The 16,693-nt window shown below is 42.4% G+C and overlaps 1 protein-coding gene across 2 annotated transcripts in view; it reads left to right on the top strand.

Moving 5' to 3' along the window:
* The window catches only part of DCC (DCC netrin 1 receptor), a 1,071,808-nt gene that overhangs the window by 1,015,784 nt on the left and 39,331 nt on the right, over positions 1–16,693 (top strand). For both annotated transcript variants that reach the window (XM_036244835.1, XM_036244836.1), the window contains 3 exons: positions 152–314; positions 8,450–8,676; positions 10,054–10,170. In XM_036244835.1, coding sequence (XP_036100728.1) covers positions 152–314; positions 8,450–8,676; positions 10,054–10,170 — 507 coding nt within the window. The remainder of the gene's footprint in view (positions 1–151; positions 315–8,449; positions 8,677–10,053; positions 10,171–16,693) is intronic.

The raw sequence follows: 16,693 nt of genomic DNA on the forward strand, positions 1-16,693 counted from the left end.
GCTTAGATCTTTCTTCTCGTTTTCCATTGCTTTGTTCTCAGTTTCAGTCACACCCAGAGCAATAGGAACACCACATCCTTAACACAGCTTGATAAACACCGGGCTGCCACGTCTCCCTAAACCTGATATCCATTTGCCTGTCTTTCCCCAGAGCCACCCGTTGGCCAGATGCACCCCCCACACGGCAGCGTCACTCCTCAGAAGAACAGCAACCTGCTTGTGATCATTGTGGTCACCGTTGGCATCATCACAGTGCTGGTGGTGGTGATCGTGGCCGCGATTTGCACCCGACGCTCGTCAGCCCAGCAGAGAAAGTAGGTAACAGCTGGTTCCCAAAAGGAGAGAAGTCCCTGCTTGACCCAGCGACCGTCCTTTTGAGTTCTATGTTTGAAGGCTCTCTTCCTCCTCCTTCATAATTCACCACCTGCTCCTTATCTCCTGACCTGGGCAGAACCTTGCCTTTGGTCCAGCCCAGGCCCATTAACTTAATTGAGTGAGGGCCAGACTTCCAGACTTAATAGCAGAATCCTGGAGATCCCCTTTGCATTTCTGCTTGATTTTACTTCTTGAGGCTGGATTCTTTCTTTCAAGTGACAGCAGGTGTTCTTTAAGTAACACTTAGAGAATGGACTTCACCATGTCCCTGTTTGCGGCCCTCTCTGCCATTCTGTATAAAAGGTTGGAAACGTGTGTTCCTCTAAAAGTGTTTATTACTTCTGGCCAGGAGGCCGGTAGGCATTTAATCAATGCTTGTTGTGTGAGTGACTACCTACAGAATACCAAACACAACACAGAGGCAAGGCGAGAGGGTGTTGAGTTTGGAGACAGTAGTCAGGGAGGAAGAGAGATTCGGGAATTCACAATGGTTCCTATTTCCTGACTGTGGCTATTTCTTAGAAAATTTTTAATAATTGAGGGGTTTTGAAGTGTTTTCATATTATGCAGCTCTAGGTTCTAGCACAAGAGAGCAAGAGGCGTCAAAGTACACAGTTTAGAATGGAAAGGGAGTTTTAACTCAGCTTCTCCCTTTCCTGCAATACCCCGTGCCTAGCACATTAACCTTGGGTCAGCCAGCTTTGGGAATTAGCAATAACCTCCTGGTTGTCCTCTGCTCTTTGCCAGTCTGGTCCTTTTTCAAATCCATCCTGATGTCTCTCTCAGCTGCACTGTCTCACTGGACTGGCTATAATGGGCTCTTCCCTTGTTTTATTGTTTTGGGGTTTTTTTTTGGCATGGCATTTTTTTAGTACTGAGGAGCAAAGTTTAAACTCTTCCATGAAATCGACTCTACTTTAACTACTATAGGTCACTTGTACTGATTTTCCAAGTTTTAAGAGAGATTCTCTAGCAAATAATTTTCCTTCTTCCCTTGCTAATACCTTTCTCTCTCTTTAAAAAGAAAACGAGGCCTGGGTGAGTCTTCCGGCAGGTTGAAGTGAGGTGATGTGAACCAGGGTACAGGGATATGTACACATTGAAGGAAGTTACAGGGCGAGGCGGGGGCGGGGGGATGTCCATGCAGTCTTGCAGTCTTCATATTTAATTTCTGTAAATGCAGGAAAATTTGGTATCCAGCTGCATTCATGTGATTGGCTCCCTTGAGCAGGCGACAGCTGGTGGGCTGGTTCATTGTGCCAAACAAGGAGCCAGAAAACTGAGCTTAGCAAGGTCGGTCTCATACGTGAGCGTCCTTGGAACTGATAGTCACCCACAGAGCTTCCAGAGTGCTGGGCACTTAGTAAGGCTTGCGGGGGGGGAGGGATTGAATAAAGCATTGAACCATCTCTGGGTCCAGCATTCCCAGGAAAGGGAACGTAGAATGGTGTACACCACGTGGTGGCTCATCTCGGCGACGGGTCCCTGAGGCAGAGCTGAGAAGGAGTCACAAAGCCAGACGTGGGGAGGACACCAAACCAAACTTGGCCTGTTTCATGATAGTTTTAAAAACATCAGTGAATTCACTAAATTAAATGTGACTAGCTAAACCATCTGTAGCAGGGTGTTTTGTTTTTTTATTTCTATCATTGCAAGAAGGATATTGAGGGTTACCTTGACCTGGTGAACTGGAATGCTGGATGTATTCTGTTTCTCCACAGAGAAAATGCTGGTCACCTCGATGTGCAGAAGGGATTTGATGCTATTTAGAGAAACTCTCAAACTATCTTCAATTCCACACTAAACACTCTAGTCGGAGCTTAAAGATTTTATTTAGAAAGAGTAGAGGCTAAGCCCTGGGTATGACTTGTTTTTAAAATTAGGAAATAAACAAAAGAATAAATCATTCCATTAATAACTGAGCACCCAAAGACAGTGAACTGGGAGTTCCTGTACCTACTGCCTCCCCTTCCCCCAAAGTCGATTCATATTTACTGGGCATATTTTCACAATGTTTCTGTAGTCACAGACCATTGGCATTCATCTTTGTCTATGTTAACAGAAAAAGGAGAAAGAGAAAAGTTTCTCCTTCTAGATATTTCTGAGTTTAATTTAGTTTTTCTTGGTATCACTAAGGACTCCTTGTCCTGATACCACCACATTGAGCCTTTTAGAACAAATTAAGTAATGCCGATGAAAGCAAAATCAATTCCAATTTGAAACAGAAATATTGTCCCTTACAGGGCTTTCAGAAAAATTGGAGTTTAATGTGATTAATAAGGTGAAGTAGGAAACCTATCCACGGGCTTCTTCAATATCTCTTTATCTCGGAGTGCTGAGAATGTAAATTTTCTTTGTGTTTTATTGGGGGACTTGAATTGCATTCAAATGGGTTTGAAACACACGTGTGTGCACCTCAGTCAACTTCATGTCTATGCACTTTACTCTATGGCTAATCATTTTCATATGGTCTATCATATATAATAATGATGTAGGTTATTTGATTGACTCACTTTCCAGTTTGTAAGATTTTATTTTTATGATGTGAAATAACTAACAGAAGTTAGAATCCAAAATTTAATTCTGATTCTACCACTTCTTTAATTAAATTAATAGTATTTAATTAAACCTAAGGGAAGACCTATTTCCTATTAATTTCCTCAAATGAGAAATAGGACTAGTAAATACTTTCTACCATCCCCTCCACCTTGTGAACACTGACATTCCTCATGAAATGCTACTGAGTTAGAGAAACACATAGTAGCATTTAGCGTCAAACTAATATGAAATAAGAATTATTTTGTATTTCTTTTTAGTTATTAATTTAAATTGTTGTACTACTTTGAAGAGTTACCCCTTACACATTTTGAATTAGTGACATTTAAAAATATCACAATATAGAAAAAGTGTTGTATGAAAGCTTTAATTGATGGGGGTGTTCTGTGTTTTTAATAAAGTAATAACATTTTTCTGGTCCAAATATAAAACATGGTTTGATAAGTTATAATGTATCCCTAGATACTAAAGGCAACCCAGTGACACCGAGAATATCCTGGGAATCCAAGACACGTGGTTATCACATTTCTAAGGCAGTAGCTTGTATAGATAATCAACAATTCGTCTGAATACATTAAATTTAAATATGTAAATAAAATTCAAGATTCACTTGATAGAATCACCAGTTCACTAAATATCCTATTTGATTTAACAGGTACACAGCAAAATTTAAATATTAGCACACATTCATATCTTGACCAAAATAATTATTTTCATTACTCAGGATCAAATGCCTAAACTCCTAAATGAAATCTACTCTGCTTTGACTACTGTCGGTCACTTGCACTGGTTTTCAAAGTTTTAACATTTTAATATTTTTTCAGTATCCACCACACAGAGATTTTAACTCTCAACCACTTAGGACTTCAATATAGCTTAAATCCATCTCATAAAATACAATTTTATTTGAATATCTAGGATACAAAAATTTATAATAGTGGTTAGTAGAATAAAAAATAATCAATATAGAGAATTAGAAATCTTTGGGAAGGATTAGTTGGAGGATTCAGGGCAGGTGTTTATACTTCCCGCTGTATTTTTTCTTAGTTAAATTGTTGGCATTTTTCACCTCAGTTCAGGCCTTCTTCCTTCCCGATGCCTTCCCCAAGTTCCTAGCGGGCTCGTGTCCCCACCTCAGTCTGCCTTCAAATCTTAGGCACATGTTTGTCTGACCAAGAGCATTAGTACAGACCACATGTCTGCCTCTTGTGAACAACTTGAGCACAGAGCCCTACGCACACAGTGGGCACTTGGTAGTGCATTGCAGTGTGGCAGAAGAACGTGTGAAATGATCGTGGTATTGTATAACTTCAAAGGGCACGTTCAAATAAAGTGACCACTCGGTTGATGTTGGTTCTTATCCGATCAGATCCCCAGCACACCCATTAAAAGGGAAAAGAAAAGAAACTCGTCTCAGAATAACAAGTTACGTGCAAAGTAAGAACCAGGTGGGACAATAAAGAATCAAAGAAGAACCTTGCAAAAAATACTTTTAAGTCAATAATGAAAAATCCTTATGATTCAAATAATTACTGTGTGCTGAGTATGTGATCCACATCTTACAAAGTAACAGATCTGATTAATGTTAACGCCTGAGCTACAGTTTCCCGCAGTTCCCCACAGACATGCAGAGATTATTAAAAATGTTTCCATCGGAAGCAAAGCCGCCTATGATTTGGTCCCCTCTACTCTTTCAGCCTTACCACCCACCATGTCCCGGTGCAGACTCCTTATTCCATGAATGCAGAAATTCCCGGGAGCCATGCCATTTTTCCTTCATTTATTAAGCTTCCAGTGTCTGACCTATCTTCGCATTTCCAGTAGTTAGAGTTCTTGACATATAGTCAATACTCCATAAGTAGTCACTGAATAAACAAATGAATAAACGCTAAGACAATGGATGATGTTGGAATGAAGGAAACCGAGTTTGCTACAGTATCACTGGAGAAAAACTATCCACACATCCACACACTGAGAGCATCTGGTCAGCTCAGTAGACAGACAGACAGTGATCAGTGCAAGGTGTGCAGTATGGAAGGAGAGAAATTATTCAGATATTTTAGGATCACCCTGACCTCAAGTGGTGAGGAAGGCTTCTTGCAGGAGAGAGGAAAGAATTAGTAGTTTGTAAGTAAATAGGTCTGTGAAAGCATCCTGGGGAGAAGTGAGATTAGATCATCCGATGGATGGGTGGGTGAGTGGGTGGGTGGGTGGGTGAGTGGGTGGGTGGGTGGGTGGGTGGGTGGATGGATGGATGGGTGGGGGGTGGGGGGGAGGTGGATGGATGGATGGGTGGATGGATGGATGGATGGGTGGATGGATGGTGGATGGATGATAGACAGATAAATAAAACAACACACAAAACATCTGTACATGATTCTGCTGCGAAAGCTTTGCCACAGTATGAGAAACAGGAGCGAACCTTGGAAGATGCCTTGCTTTGCCTCTGTTTGAAAATACGTGGGGTGGGAAGAGATACCCCTATTCTGCAACTTTTTGAAAGTCAAAAGATTGCTGGTACCTGCGACAAGAAGTGCGTGTGGGAGGGATAAACATGGTATGCTCTATCGATACGTTCTGAGTAGCTTCTCAGAGGAAGGCCAACCTGGTTAGTAGAAAAGCTAACTTTAAAGTGAAAACAAACACCACCGAATAATGTATTGACCGTGCTTCTAACATTTCAGGTGCATCAGATTCCCCGCTAGTTTGCTGGGTCTCACTCTTCCCAAGGTCCTGATTGCTGGGATCTGAGGTGGGGCCTAGAACGTGCGCTCTAACGGGTTCCCAGGTGGCGCGGGGCGCGGGGCCCCCGCATGAGCTCATCTGCACACAAATCTGAAGCCCCCAGCGGGCGCAGAGAACTAGGGTTGCAATGGGCAGCAGCGGGTACGGCAGGGAGCAGGCAGATGGCAGAGGGCCGGGGGCAGCTCTTCCTAGAGGTTGGAAGATACATTTCAGACCACTTAGGTATGAGCAAATGTCACTTTTATTACTGACCTGCTGAGTGGATCGCTGGCTGGGCTACTGCCCCAGGAGGGGGAGACCACCCCAAGGCCATGCTCTTGATAAGAGATGTTAGAGAAAACAAAGGTAGTTAGATGGTCTTTCATTGAATATATACCCCCCAAAAAAGGAAATAAAGTCTGTTTAGAGGTCTTTAGATTCTTGAAAGACAGTAGGCTGGGTGGATAAGTAGCTTCTCAGGAGAGGGCTAATCTGTTTTAATCAGATTATGCATTTTATCAGGAATGATGATGGTTTCCCCATATGACAATTATAAATCATAACCTATAAAAAGATATTGCCTCAATCAGGTTTGGAACTTTTTTAACTTTAATCCTCACCCGCGGACATTTTTCTATTTTTTGTGCAGACAGAGAGGGAGGGAGAAAGAGAGAAACATCCATGTGAAAGGGACACATCGAGTGGCTGCCTCCTGCACATCCCCAACTGGGGCCGAGGTACGTGCCCTTAGCGGGAACCGAACCCGGGTCTCTCTGGGCGGCCGGCTGATGCTCTAACCGCTGAGCCAAACTGGCCAGGGCTGAACCTTAAATATTATAGTATATAAAACACATCTGGGGATGCTTGGTTGAGGTCAAGGGAGCTGGTAAGCGAAGGAATGCAGGAGGCATGCGTGAGAGCAGAGGGAAACCAGAATTTATTGCATGTTTCTAGTTCCAAGAATTATTTGACGAACCGCTTCACCACAGTCCATTTCGATGTTGAGCTATCACGAAAAGCCTGTCTCCCCCTGTATTTGGGAGCTGGTGCTTCTCTATGCAGCTACATAGGCACTGGAGTGGGAGTTATTTAATGGTCGACTTGTTAGAAAGAAAGATAACAGGGTGCAATCTCCAAGTTGAGAACATTCGGCTCTTCTGGACTTCCAGGGCTGGATGACACAACGAGCCAGGGGAAGCTGCTGGTAGTTTCCTGCGGGCTGATGGAGTATGAAGGAGGTGAATTCAGGGGATGAATGGTTAGCAGAGTTACTATCTCAGGCGCAGGAAAGTGGTCTTGGGTTATTCTGTAGGCCATTGTCTAGAGTAAGTATGATCTTGATGCCCAGAAATCAGCAACATGCAGGTATTTGGGGGGGAAATATTAGAGCAGAAAACACTGCATTATTTTTCTCATAAACTACTAGGTAGATATTAAGTCTGGGGTTCTTTGGTTTTTATCCTCATCAGCATGTTTCAAATAAGACAAAGGAAAGAATACTAAGGGAAACTTAACAAATCACACCATTACAATTTATCAGTGTCCTCATAGGAGAAAAGCATCTTATTCAGAGGTTGGGAAAACAACGTCATGCTCAGTAGCCTTGCACAGGTTATAAAGATTTTTCACTGGGAGTAGTTTGTCTGAACCATTTAGCAACGATGAAAAGTTAGTCTTGCAAACCACCACAAATGAGGACGGTGAGGAGGTACTTCTCTGGGCTTGTGTCAGACGTTAGGTTTTAACTGTCTGAAGTTGGCCTTATGAAGAGGCATTATTCTTTTAAAGAGGTACAAGGAGCAAGTGGAGATTTAAAACATTATACAGGCGTCGAGCAGAGGTTGAAAACTCTGAAAAAGGCATAGTGGTAAATATTTTGGGCTGTGCGGGCCATGTAGTCTTTGTTGCAACTATTCAACACTCCAGTGCAAACATGAATGAGCTCCACAGGATTCTGTTAAACCTTTATTTACAAGAGTGGGCAGCAGGCAGATCCGGTCTTCAGGCCATAGTTGACTGAGCCCTGCGGCAGAGAATGGCCAACGCGACAGCTGCTACTTTACTTAACATGCAGGGAACACTTGACTCCCACCAGGCCCAAGGAGAGACAACCACTGAAAAATAAATGTGCGCTTGCAAAATTCTTATTGAGCAAAATAAGATGCATTTGGAGCACACTTCCAAAGTGCGTTGTGCTCTTTTCAGAAGGATGGATCTTACTGTGTTTGAATCCAGACATTTAGTGACTCCAAGGGGAAAGTGCTTTTTCTCCTAAGAATGTCCTCATGCAATCCTTTGTCTTCAAAGAGCAAGCTTCCCAGTTGCACGTTAAATTATACAGCTGAGGTATAGACTTTCTTCCAAGCTTCTATCTTGGCTGTTGGCACAGACTCTGGCCTTTTTATTTCTATTTGCCCTTTCAAAGCCGTCCCTGCATTTATCTCCTAAGCAGATGTTGCAGTCGGGTACCTTATGCCTAGCTTCAAAGATTGGCAGATGGCTCCATCTAATCCATTGTCAGCGTGTGCTCGAATTTGCATCGGGGGAAGCGGGAGCAGGCTCCCTGGCAGGCCACGGAAGCCCGGGGGACTGGGCACCACATCGGCAGTGTGGGGAGGCTCCTGGGGAAAGGGGGCGGGCTGCCAGGACGAGCCTGCCAATTCCTGGGTTTCACAACTTTCCTCCTGGGAGTGCTTTTGTTTCCTTCCTCTGCTTCCAACTTGAATTGTCAGAGAAAAGAGACAGGCCCCGGGAAGAGAGGTCCTCACATCTGCCTTCTAATTCTGTGCCGTAGGAAACGGGCCACCCACAGTGTTGGCAAGAGGAAGGGCAGCCAGAAGGACCTGAGGCCCCCTGACCTGTGGATCCATCACGAGGAAATGGAGATGAAGAACATCGAGAAGCCGGCGGGCGCTGACCCCACCGGAAGGGACTCCCCCATGCAGAGTTGCCAGGAGCTCACACCTGTCAGTCACAGCCAGTCAGAAACCCAGCTGGGGAGCAAAAGCACGTCTCATTCAGGTAATTCTCCCCTCTGCCGTCAGAAGGAAACTTCCTGCTCTGAACCCCACAGGGTGTTCTCCACTCCCCCTTTTGTGGGGGTATCCTTCCCATTAATTTGCAGTTATTTGCCAGTAGCTAAAATACTGGTTGATTAACAGTACATTTGGTTGATTAACCTGGTTTACTTTCTGTCCCATCCTCCCGATGTCTGCCTTTTATAACTGCAGGGCTTCTTGAAACTTCTAAGAGGTAGGAGGTAATGCCATTGGGAAACATGGAGATGGGCAGCCTGCGTGAATTAATGGCTTTTTGTTAAATCTCGAGCAAAACGTTTGTCCAGGCAATAAGTGTGAAGCCATTGTACACTTTGTAGCTCCATTTGTCTGTAGATAACTGAAAGTTGATTTTAAATTTGCTGTCAATTTCTTGCTATAAAAAAAACCATGTCAGCCCTGGCGAGTCTGGCTCAGTGGTTAGAGCATGGGCTCGCGGACCAAAGAGCTGCAGGGGGTTGATTCCTGGTCAAGGGCACGTACTTCGTAGCTCGGTTGCAGGTTTGATCACCACCCTGGTCTGGATCATGCGGGAGGCAATCAATCGATGTGTCTCTCTCACATTGATGTCTCTCTCTCTCTTTTCCTCCCTCCCACTCTACCTAGAAATCAATGAGGGAATATCCTCGAGTAAGGATAAAAAAATAAAAATTTTTAAAATCACATCAAGGACACTTGAAATATGAAAACATTGACTATTCTGTATCTTTGCCTCGATTACCATAGAGTTCGCCCCTCACCCCGATGCAATCGCACTATGTGATCACTAGCCTGAGGCTCTGTGGGCATGACAAGTGATCTGAGGGCAAAACCCAATGATTAATAAAATGGTGCAGAACAATCCATGTCCAGGGATAATTAAGACATTTAGAAAGTGGTGGGAAGATATTTCACTCTCTCTGGGTCCTCTTGTTTTTGAAATGCTTATGGGAAGTTGAATAATCAATGAAGGACTCTCATCAAAAACCTCTCAGTCTACTCGTCACGTGTTTGAAGTCCTTTACTGCCTTTCATGGGTTATCTTCATGTGGCATCGAAATTGGGGGTTTCTCATGAAACCCAAGTATGGACTGTTTATGAGACCCTGAGCCATTCCACCGCTGGCCGATTCCATGATGTAGGATCAGATCAGTGTTTAACCCACTTCTATCTGGGTAATAAGGTTAAGGTAAATTTTATTAGTGAGGGTATATTGCTTGGGTAACAAGAAATTAGATATTATTATTTAATACATTAATAACATGAAAAAGGCATGCATTGGCATGTCTGGCTAGAAATGCTACAAAGTGTTATTAAATCATTGAAGAGAGTGTGTCTCTCAGAAGTATTGTTTTTCTCTTAGGTCAAGACACTGAAGAAGCAGGGAGCTCCATGTCCACTCTGGAGAGGTCGCTGGCTGCTCGTCGAGCCACCCGGGCAAAACTCATGATTCCTATGGATGCCCAGTCTAACAATCCTGGTGAGCAACATCCATACCACAGGGAGGAAGTGGTTTCTGTGTGTACGTGTTCTATATCAATGATCAAAATAATTAAAGATTTCTCTGATCTTTCCGGACAAATGGACATAATGACGGATGACTGCAACTACATTATTTATCAGTAGAAGTCAGAATTTTTCACTCTGTTTTTGTATTTGTTATGAACAATGAAATGTTCTGGCAAATAGCCAGCTACATATTTAAGAAATTGTAAGAAATACGAGTTGATGTAAAAAGAGTTGAAATTTCTGTCACTATTATTGAACTTATTGTAATGATCACCTTCATAGGTTTTTTAAAAACTTTTCAATAGGTCCAGTTTTTAGACTTAAATAATCTAGCACCCTTGAAGCAGGTATTGACACACTCATTTACTCTCTCCTTCTTGTTGAAGTTTTCTGTCATACTCTCATTCATTGAAGAGATTAGTTATCTGGGGATCACCTGCTTTCCAATGACCTCTATGATCAATCTTGGTAATTTCAATACCCACACAGACAATCCATCCGATGCCCTAGACTGTTAGCTCCTGATGTTACCTGAAATGATATGAGTTCTTTCCCACCACAGTTCATCAATTCCATGTCGCACAAAAAACCAGTAACCGCACTCCCTCCAAAATATCGGTTTCTATCATCCCCTTTTCTAGCACCTTATGACCTTCTTGCTCATTTGTTGGATTGCCCCCTTGCCAACAATTCTTCATTTTCACTCCAGCCTCCAGCTATTTAACTCTGCCACCTCCCCAGTGTTCCTCATCACCTCATGTCCTCATGTCCACCCAGACTCAGCCTCCAACCCATCATCATGTGTTATTTTAGTCCCTTACAAACACCTTCATCTCCCTTGGTCCTTCTTCCCCATCTTTTAACTTGGGGGGATGGGGGGGCACAACTCTGGCTAAATCAACTTCTCTGCCAACTCTTACCAAATGCCCTAAGAGCTGACTCGAGAAAAACACATAACCTGCTAATTGGGTATTTATGGTCACAAAACCAAGGTGAGCTGTCATTTATTTAGAAATGCCACTGCATTTCTGTAGTCATTCATTGTCTCACTTTATAAGATGAATGTCTTATATCTGTTCTCAGTTTTCAGACTCCTAATACCTCTTTTCTTGGTTCTTATATCTGCAAGAAAAGAGGAGAATTCAGAATTGGTATCTTTATCTTTCCAGCAAATCTAGTCAATCTTTCCAGTAAATCTAGTCAATTTGTTTGTACTTCTGTCCACGGCCAGCTCTTTCTCTTGTGGACACTGCTTTTTTAAGGACTCTTGTGCCCTTGTCTGTATTATCAGTTTTCCTTCTGACTGATAACCCCAATGAGCATGCAAGTGTCCTCTCCGAACCCCTGTTTTATATAGCACCCTCACTTGATCCCTCTTTCTCCTCCAACTGAAGACTCCTTCCTCTCCGTTCTTGAAGAACTCCTTTAAAGCTGTCTACCCTAACCTTTCCCTGTTTTAATCTTCCTTATCAATTTTAATGCCATGTTCCCCAGGCCCCTCCACCGAAACCATGGCTGCCAAGGTTATCAAAAATCTCCACACTGTCCAATCAAATGCTCAATTCTCAGACGCTCAGCAGAATTTCACATAGCTTCTAACTCCTTTTTCTGAAATACTTTTAAGCTACACCAGCTTCTTAGATGAGCATCTAGTACCATGGCCTTACCGCCACATAAATTCATGAATCCCACATTTTATCTCCAGCTTAATCTCTCCCCCAGAATCCACACCAACTTCCATACCAAATCCTGACTCAGCTTCCCCAAATGGCTATCTAGTAAGTAAGCCATCTGTGTTCACAATGGAAATCTCACTATTCCATGGTTCCTCTGCCCAACTCCAAACTCAGTCCTCCGCTATTTTACCCCCATTCGATGTGTGATACCACTCTCGATTCATTTACTCTTGTTAGAACTTTAGTTTCATGCTTCTTCATTCTGATTTTCTCACACTCCAAATTCAATCTTTCACCAAATTCTACAGTTCTTGCTTTCAATACCTGTCCCGAATCTGACCACGCCTTCCCATCTTCCCTGCTCTGCCCACATCCAAGACACCACCATCTCTCACAGGAAGTAGAGTATAGCTGTAAGCTGGTAGCTACTTTCTCTCCTTTAGCTCTTGACCCAACAGTAAGTTGTCTTCCCATTAGCCTTTCAATGTGCAGATATTGAAAGATATTCCTTGTGTCACTCCTCTTGACTTCCATCACATGTAGAACAAAATCCAACGATTTTGCCATGTCTTACAAGGCGCCATGTGGTCCAGCCTCGGGTCTTGTCCCTCGCGTCACCTCCTGCTACTCCTCTGCAATCCATTCCAGCCACATAGTCTTCCTCTCTGGTGTTTGGATAATAATGCACATTCCAACTCAGGGACTTTTCATTTGCTGTTCTCTTTGCTTGGAATCTCTTTTCATCGACGTGTACGTGACTATTCCCTCATATCACTCAAGTTCATGTCCACCTGCCACTGCCACAGACAGACTTCCCTGACCACTGCCCACAGCACCTCTGGTCATTCTCTACGCCTTCATTCTGCTTCGTTTTCCTTTAGTGTGTATGAACGTCCTGCTTGCATTTTTGTATTTGTTCATTTATTGTTTGTTCCCCATATTTTAATTCAACCTATATGAGTGCAGAGATTTTACCTGCTTTGATTCCTTTGGATCCGCAATACTCAGAACAGAGCCTGGCACATGATAGGTACACATCCATACAATTTAGTCAAACGAATGAATTAATGGTTGTTTCATTCTACTTACTTACTATACATCATATCTCCTCTATACTCAAACACATCTCTCAACTGTACTCTGGTAGGTGTAAAAACATACATGTTTTTACAATGAATGCCAACTGTGCAACTCATGGACTAGATACTCTTACTGTTCTTCCTGTTTTACTGATGAGCAAACAGAGCTTTGGAGAGCTTAGGAACGTAGCTTGCACTCACGTAGTGAGTGAGTGGCAGAGCCAGAATTTGGATGCGGGAGGTCTGGGTTCAGAGTTCCACACTCCAACCGCTGTGCTCCCAGCTGTCATGTTCTGTGAAGCCGTTATTCTTCTTGTTTTCCCATTCATTTCACTAGAGCGAGAGACTGTGTACACTTAGCTGCCTCTATTTTTTTCCCTCCAGTCCCTTTCCTCTTGTCACTAAGTTCTACCTGTGCTAATCTAATGTGGCTTTCTTTTAAAGAATCACTGTGCTGCAGAATCTTTGTGGGCCTCCTTGTCCCATATATAACTTCCTCATCCAATAAATTCCCATTCCCATCGATTTTCCTTCCACATTATTTTTTTGAATCCCTGGCTACCTTCCCATTTCCAAGAGTCATATTTTTTATTCTATCCATTATGACCTCAAACCTGAACTGCCAAAACAGCTTCATAATTAGTCTTCCTATCTCTAGTATCTTCCAGACTCTTTTGTATCCTGCTTGCCAGATTTCTTCCTAAAACAACTTGAACATGACAGTTCATTCCATAAATTTCTCCAACGGCTCCTCAGTGTCTACCAAGCAAAACAAGTACAAACTCCTCCACATATCAGATTTGAGTCTATGCTTCTAGTCTCCTGTTGCTGTGCCCTTCTGTGCACACCCTAGACTCTTACCAAGCTAGGTTAAGTGCCAGTCCACTAATACACATCGTCTTTTATTTGTTTTTTCTTCTGAACACTGTTTCCCATTTGGAATAACTCAGTACTTGTCTCTACCTAACAAAGTTCTGTGCATCTTTAAAGACCAAAACAGGTACTGATGTGAGATCTCATAAATTCACTCTTTTCTAAGTACTCCATCCAGAAATGATAGCTTCCTTTCTCATATTTGAGTAGCATTTTTATACCACTTTTGGGGCATTTATTATACAAGCTCTGTCTCATTTTCTTAGGTATTCAAGTTCAAATCTTCCCTCCTCTAACAGGATGTGAAGTACATGATAGGGAGCAAATTATCTAATTCATCTTCATATTCACACACTGTGTAGCTCAATACCTAGCACAAAATTAGTGCTTGCTAAATATCTGCCGCATGACTGAATGAAATCACAACTCGGCTAAGATACAGACTTGTAATTTCATCAGCATTGTTACCTGAGGCCTTATCAATCATGTCAGTTGCAAAAAAACCCTATTTTATTTATCATAAAGCTTAAGAATTTACTTTAAAATCAACTTTGATTATATGTTGAAGTCATTTCCTTTTGTTGGATAGAGCTTGACCAATACAGAGCCTGGCAATAACAAAGAATATCATGTATTCTATCGATTCTTCAATTGGTATGAAATTGATGGAAATATAATATGAATGTTGAAAGTGAGAATATCCAAGCAGTGTTCAGTGATTTTTTCCCAAACAATATGCCTGTGACCATCATCCAAGGCATGAAACAGAACATCGTTAGAAACTGCCTCCTGGTATTTCCCATCACTAATCGCCTCCCAACAAGAGCAACTGTCCTTTTGAATTCTAACTTCACAGACCGTTTTGCCTATTTTTGAGCGTTACATAAATTGAATCATGTAGAAGTCTTAAGTTCCTGTCTTCCAACATTGTACCTGTGAGATTCTCTGTATTGTTTGTGTCATTTTAGCTTGTTAATTTTCATTGCTGCGTGGTATTCTATTGCATGAATATATTAGACTGTAATGAAGATATGGCATGATGAGTAGTATGGCCACACACAATTTTGTGCGTGCCTTTTGGTGAGCATGTCCATGCATTTCTGCTGGGTATATATATCCAAGGGTAAACTATATCTAACAATGAGATTGCTGGGTCAGAGTATCCTTATAACTTTTGCAAAATGATTTCACTGTTTGAAATCCTATACATGCATTATATCATAATTTTTAAAATAATAAAATATAAATTACTAGTCATTGTAGGGCCCCATTCCTATAGGGTAAGGCATTAGGAATAAAGGAAGGTTTATTTTCTTTATTTTCTTTCTTTTTTTTTTTATCCTCACCTGAGGACATTTTTCCATTTTTTGTACAGATAGAGTGGGAGGGAGAGAGAGAGAGAGAGAAACATCGATGTGAAAGGGACACATCGAGTGGCTGCCACCCGCACGACCAACCAGAGCTGGGGACAAACTGCAAAGGAGGTACGTGCCCTTAGCGGGAACCGAACCCGGGTCTCTCTGGACCGCAGGCCGACGCTCTAACTGCTGAGCCAAACCGGCCAGGGTGGAAGGTTTATTTTCTTCAGTCACAGAGCAGTTCAGAGCTTGAGATGACATGAGGCAACACAGTGCAGTGAGTAGACCAAGTGCAGGTTTGGGGCGCTGACTTTCAGAGTCTCAGTTTCCATGTTTGTAAGTTGGAGATGCTGCCATAAAACAATCTTTCACAGAGGATATGAGTAATATAAGGCATGCAAGTCGCAGTTATCCTTGGAAAAGCAGTATACCAGAGAGGTTCAAAAGTTGCCCAAGTAGTTCAGTCAGTGTGGCTCAGTGGTTGAGCATCAACCCATGCACCAAGAGGTCACCGATTTGATTTTCAGCCAGGACACATGCCCAGGTTGTGGGCCCAATCCCCAGTGAGGGGCACATAGGAGGTGCCCAATCGATGTTCCCTCTTATCAGTGTTTCTTTCTCTCTCAATGAAGGAAAAGAAAAAAAACATTTTTTTTAAAGTTGCCCAAGTGTGTCCTGGGGTAAGTTTCTTAAGCTGTCTTATTCTGTGTTTCCCATTTGTAAAATCAGGGTAATCTCGCCCTAGCCGGTTTGGCTCAGCGGTTAGAGTGTCAACCTGCGGTCCAGAGAGACCCCGGTTCGGTTCCCGCTAAGGGCACGTATCTCGTTTGCAGTTTGTCCCCGACCCTGCTTGGTCGTGTGGGTGGCAGCCACGCGATGTGTCCCTTTCACGTCGATGTTTCTCTCTCTCTGTTCCTCTCTCTCCCTCCCACTCTGTCTGAACAAAAAATGGAAAAAATGTCCTCAGGTGAGGATTAAAAAAAAATCAGGGTAATCTCACCATGTGATAATATTATGAAAATTAAAGAAAATAATGATTAGCGAGGTATTTAACAAGTGAATAATATTCAGAAGTTCTCAATATATGTTAGATCTCATTTCTCTTTCTAAGATAATTGTTTTCATTTCTGTTTAATGAAAACAATTTTAACCTCTCTTAATATATCAGAAAATGGTACAAAATATCCAATCTATAAATGATTAAAAAAAAAAAGAGCCCCACTCTGCTGGACTTCTCTGTGGATGATCTCCTTAATCCTCACAATACCGTAAAGTTGGTACTATTGTCTTCTCCACTTTATAGCTGAGAAAACTAAGAAATTGAAAGCTTACGCCACTTGCTCATGACAATTTATAGTTATCCTTTACTGCACAGCAAATTACCCCCAAAGCATAACAACATAAAAGAATCATTTATTTTGTCAACAGCTTCTGTGGGTCAGGAATCGAGGGGCATCTGGCTAGGAACTTCTGGTTCAAGGTCTCAAACTGTCTCAGCAGGTTTCTCA

The sequence above is a fragment of the Molossus molossus genome, unplaced genomic scaffold, assembly GCF_014108415.1.
Source record: "Molossus molossus isolate mMolMol1 unplaced genomic scaffold, mMolMol1.p scaffold_m16_p_6, whole genome shotgun sequence".
Taxonomy (NCBI): Eukaryota; Metazoa; Chordata; class Mammalia; order Chiroptera; family Molossidae; genus Molossus; species Molossus molossus.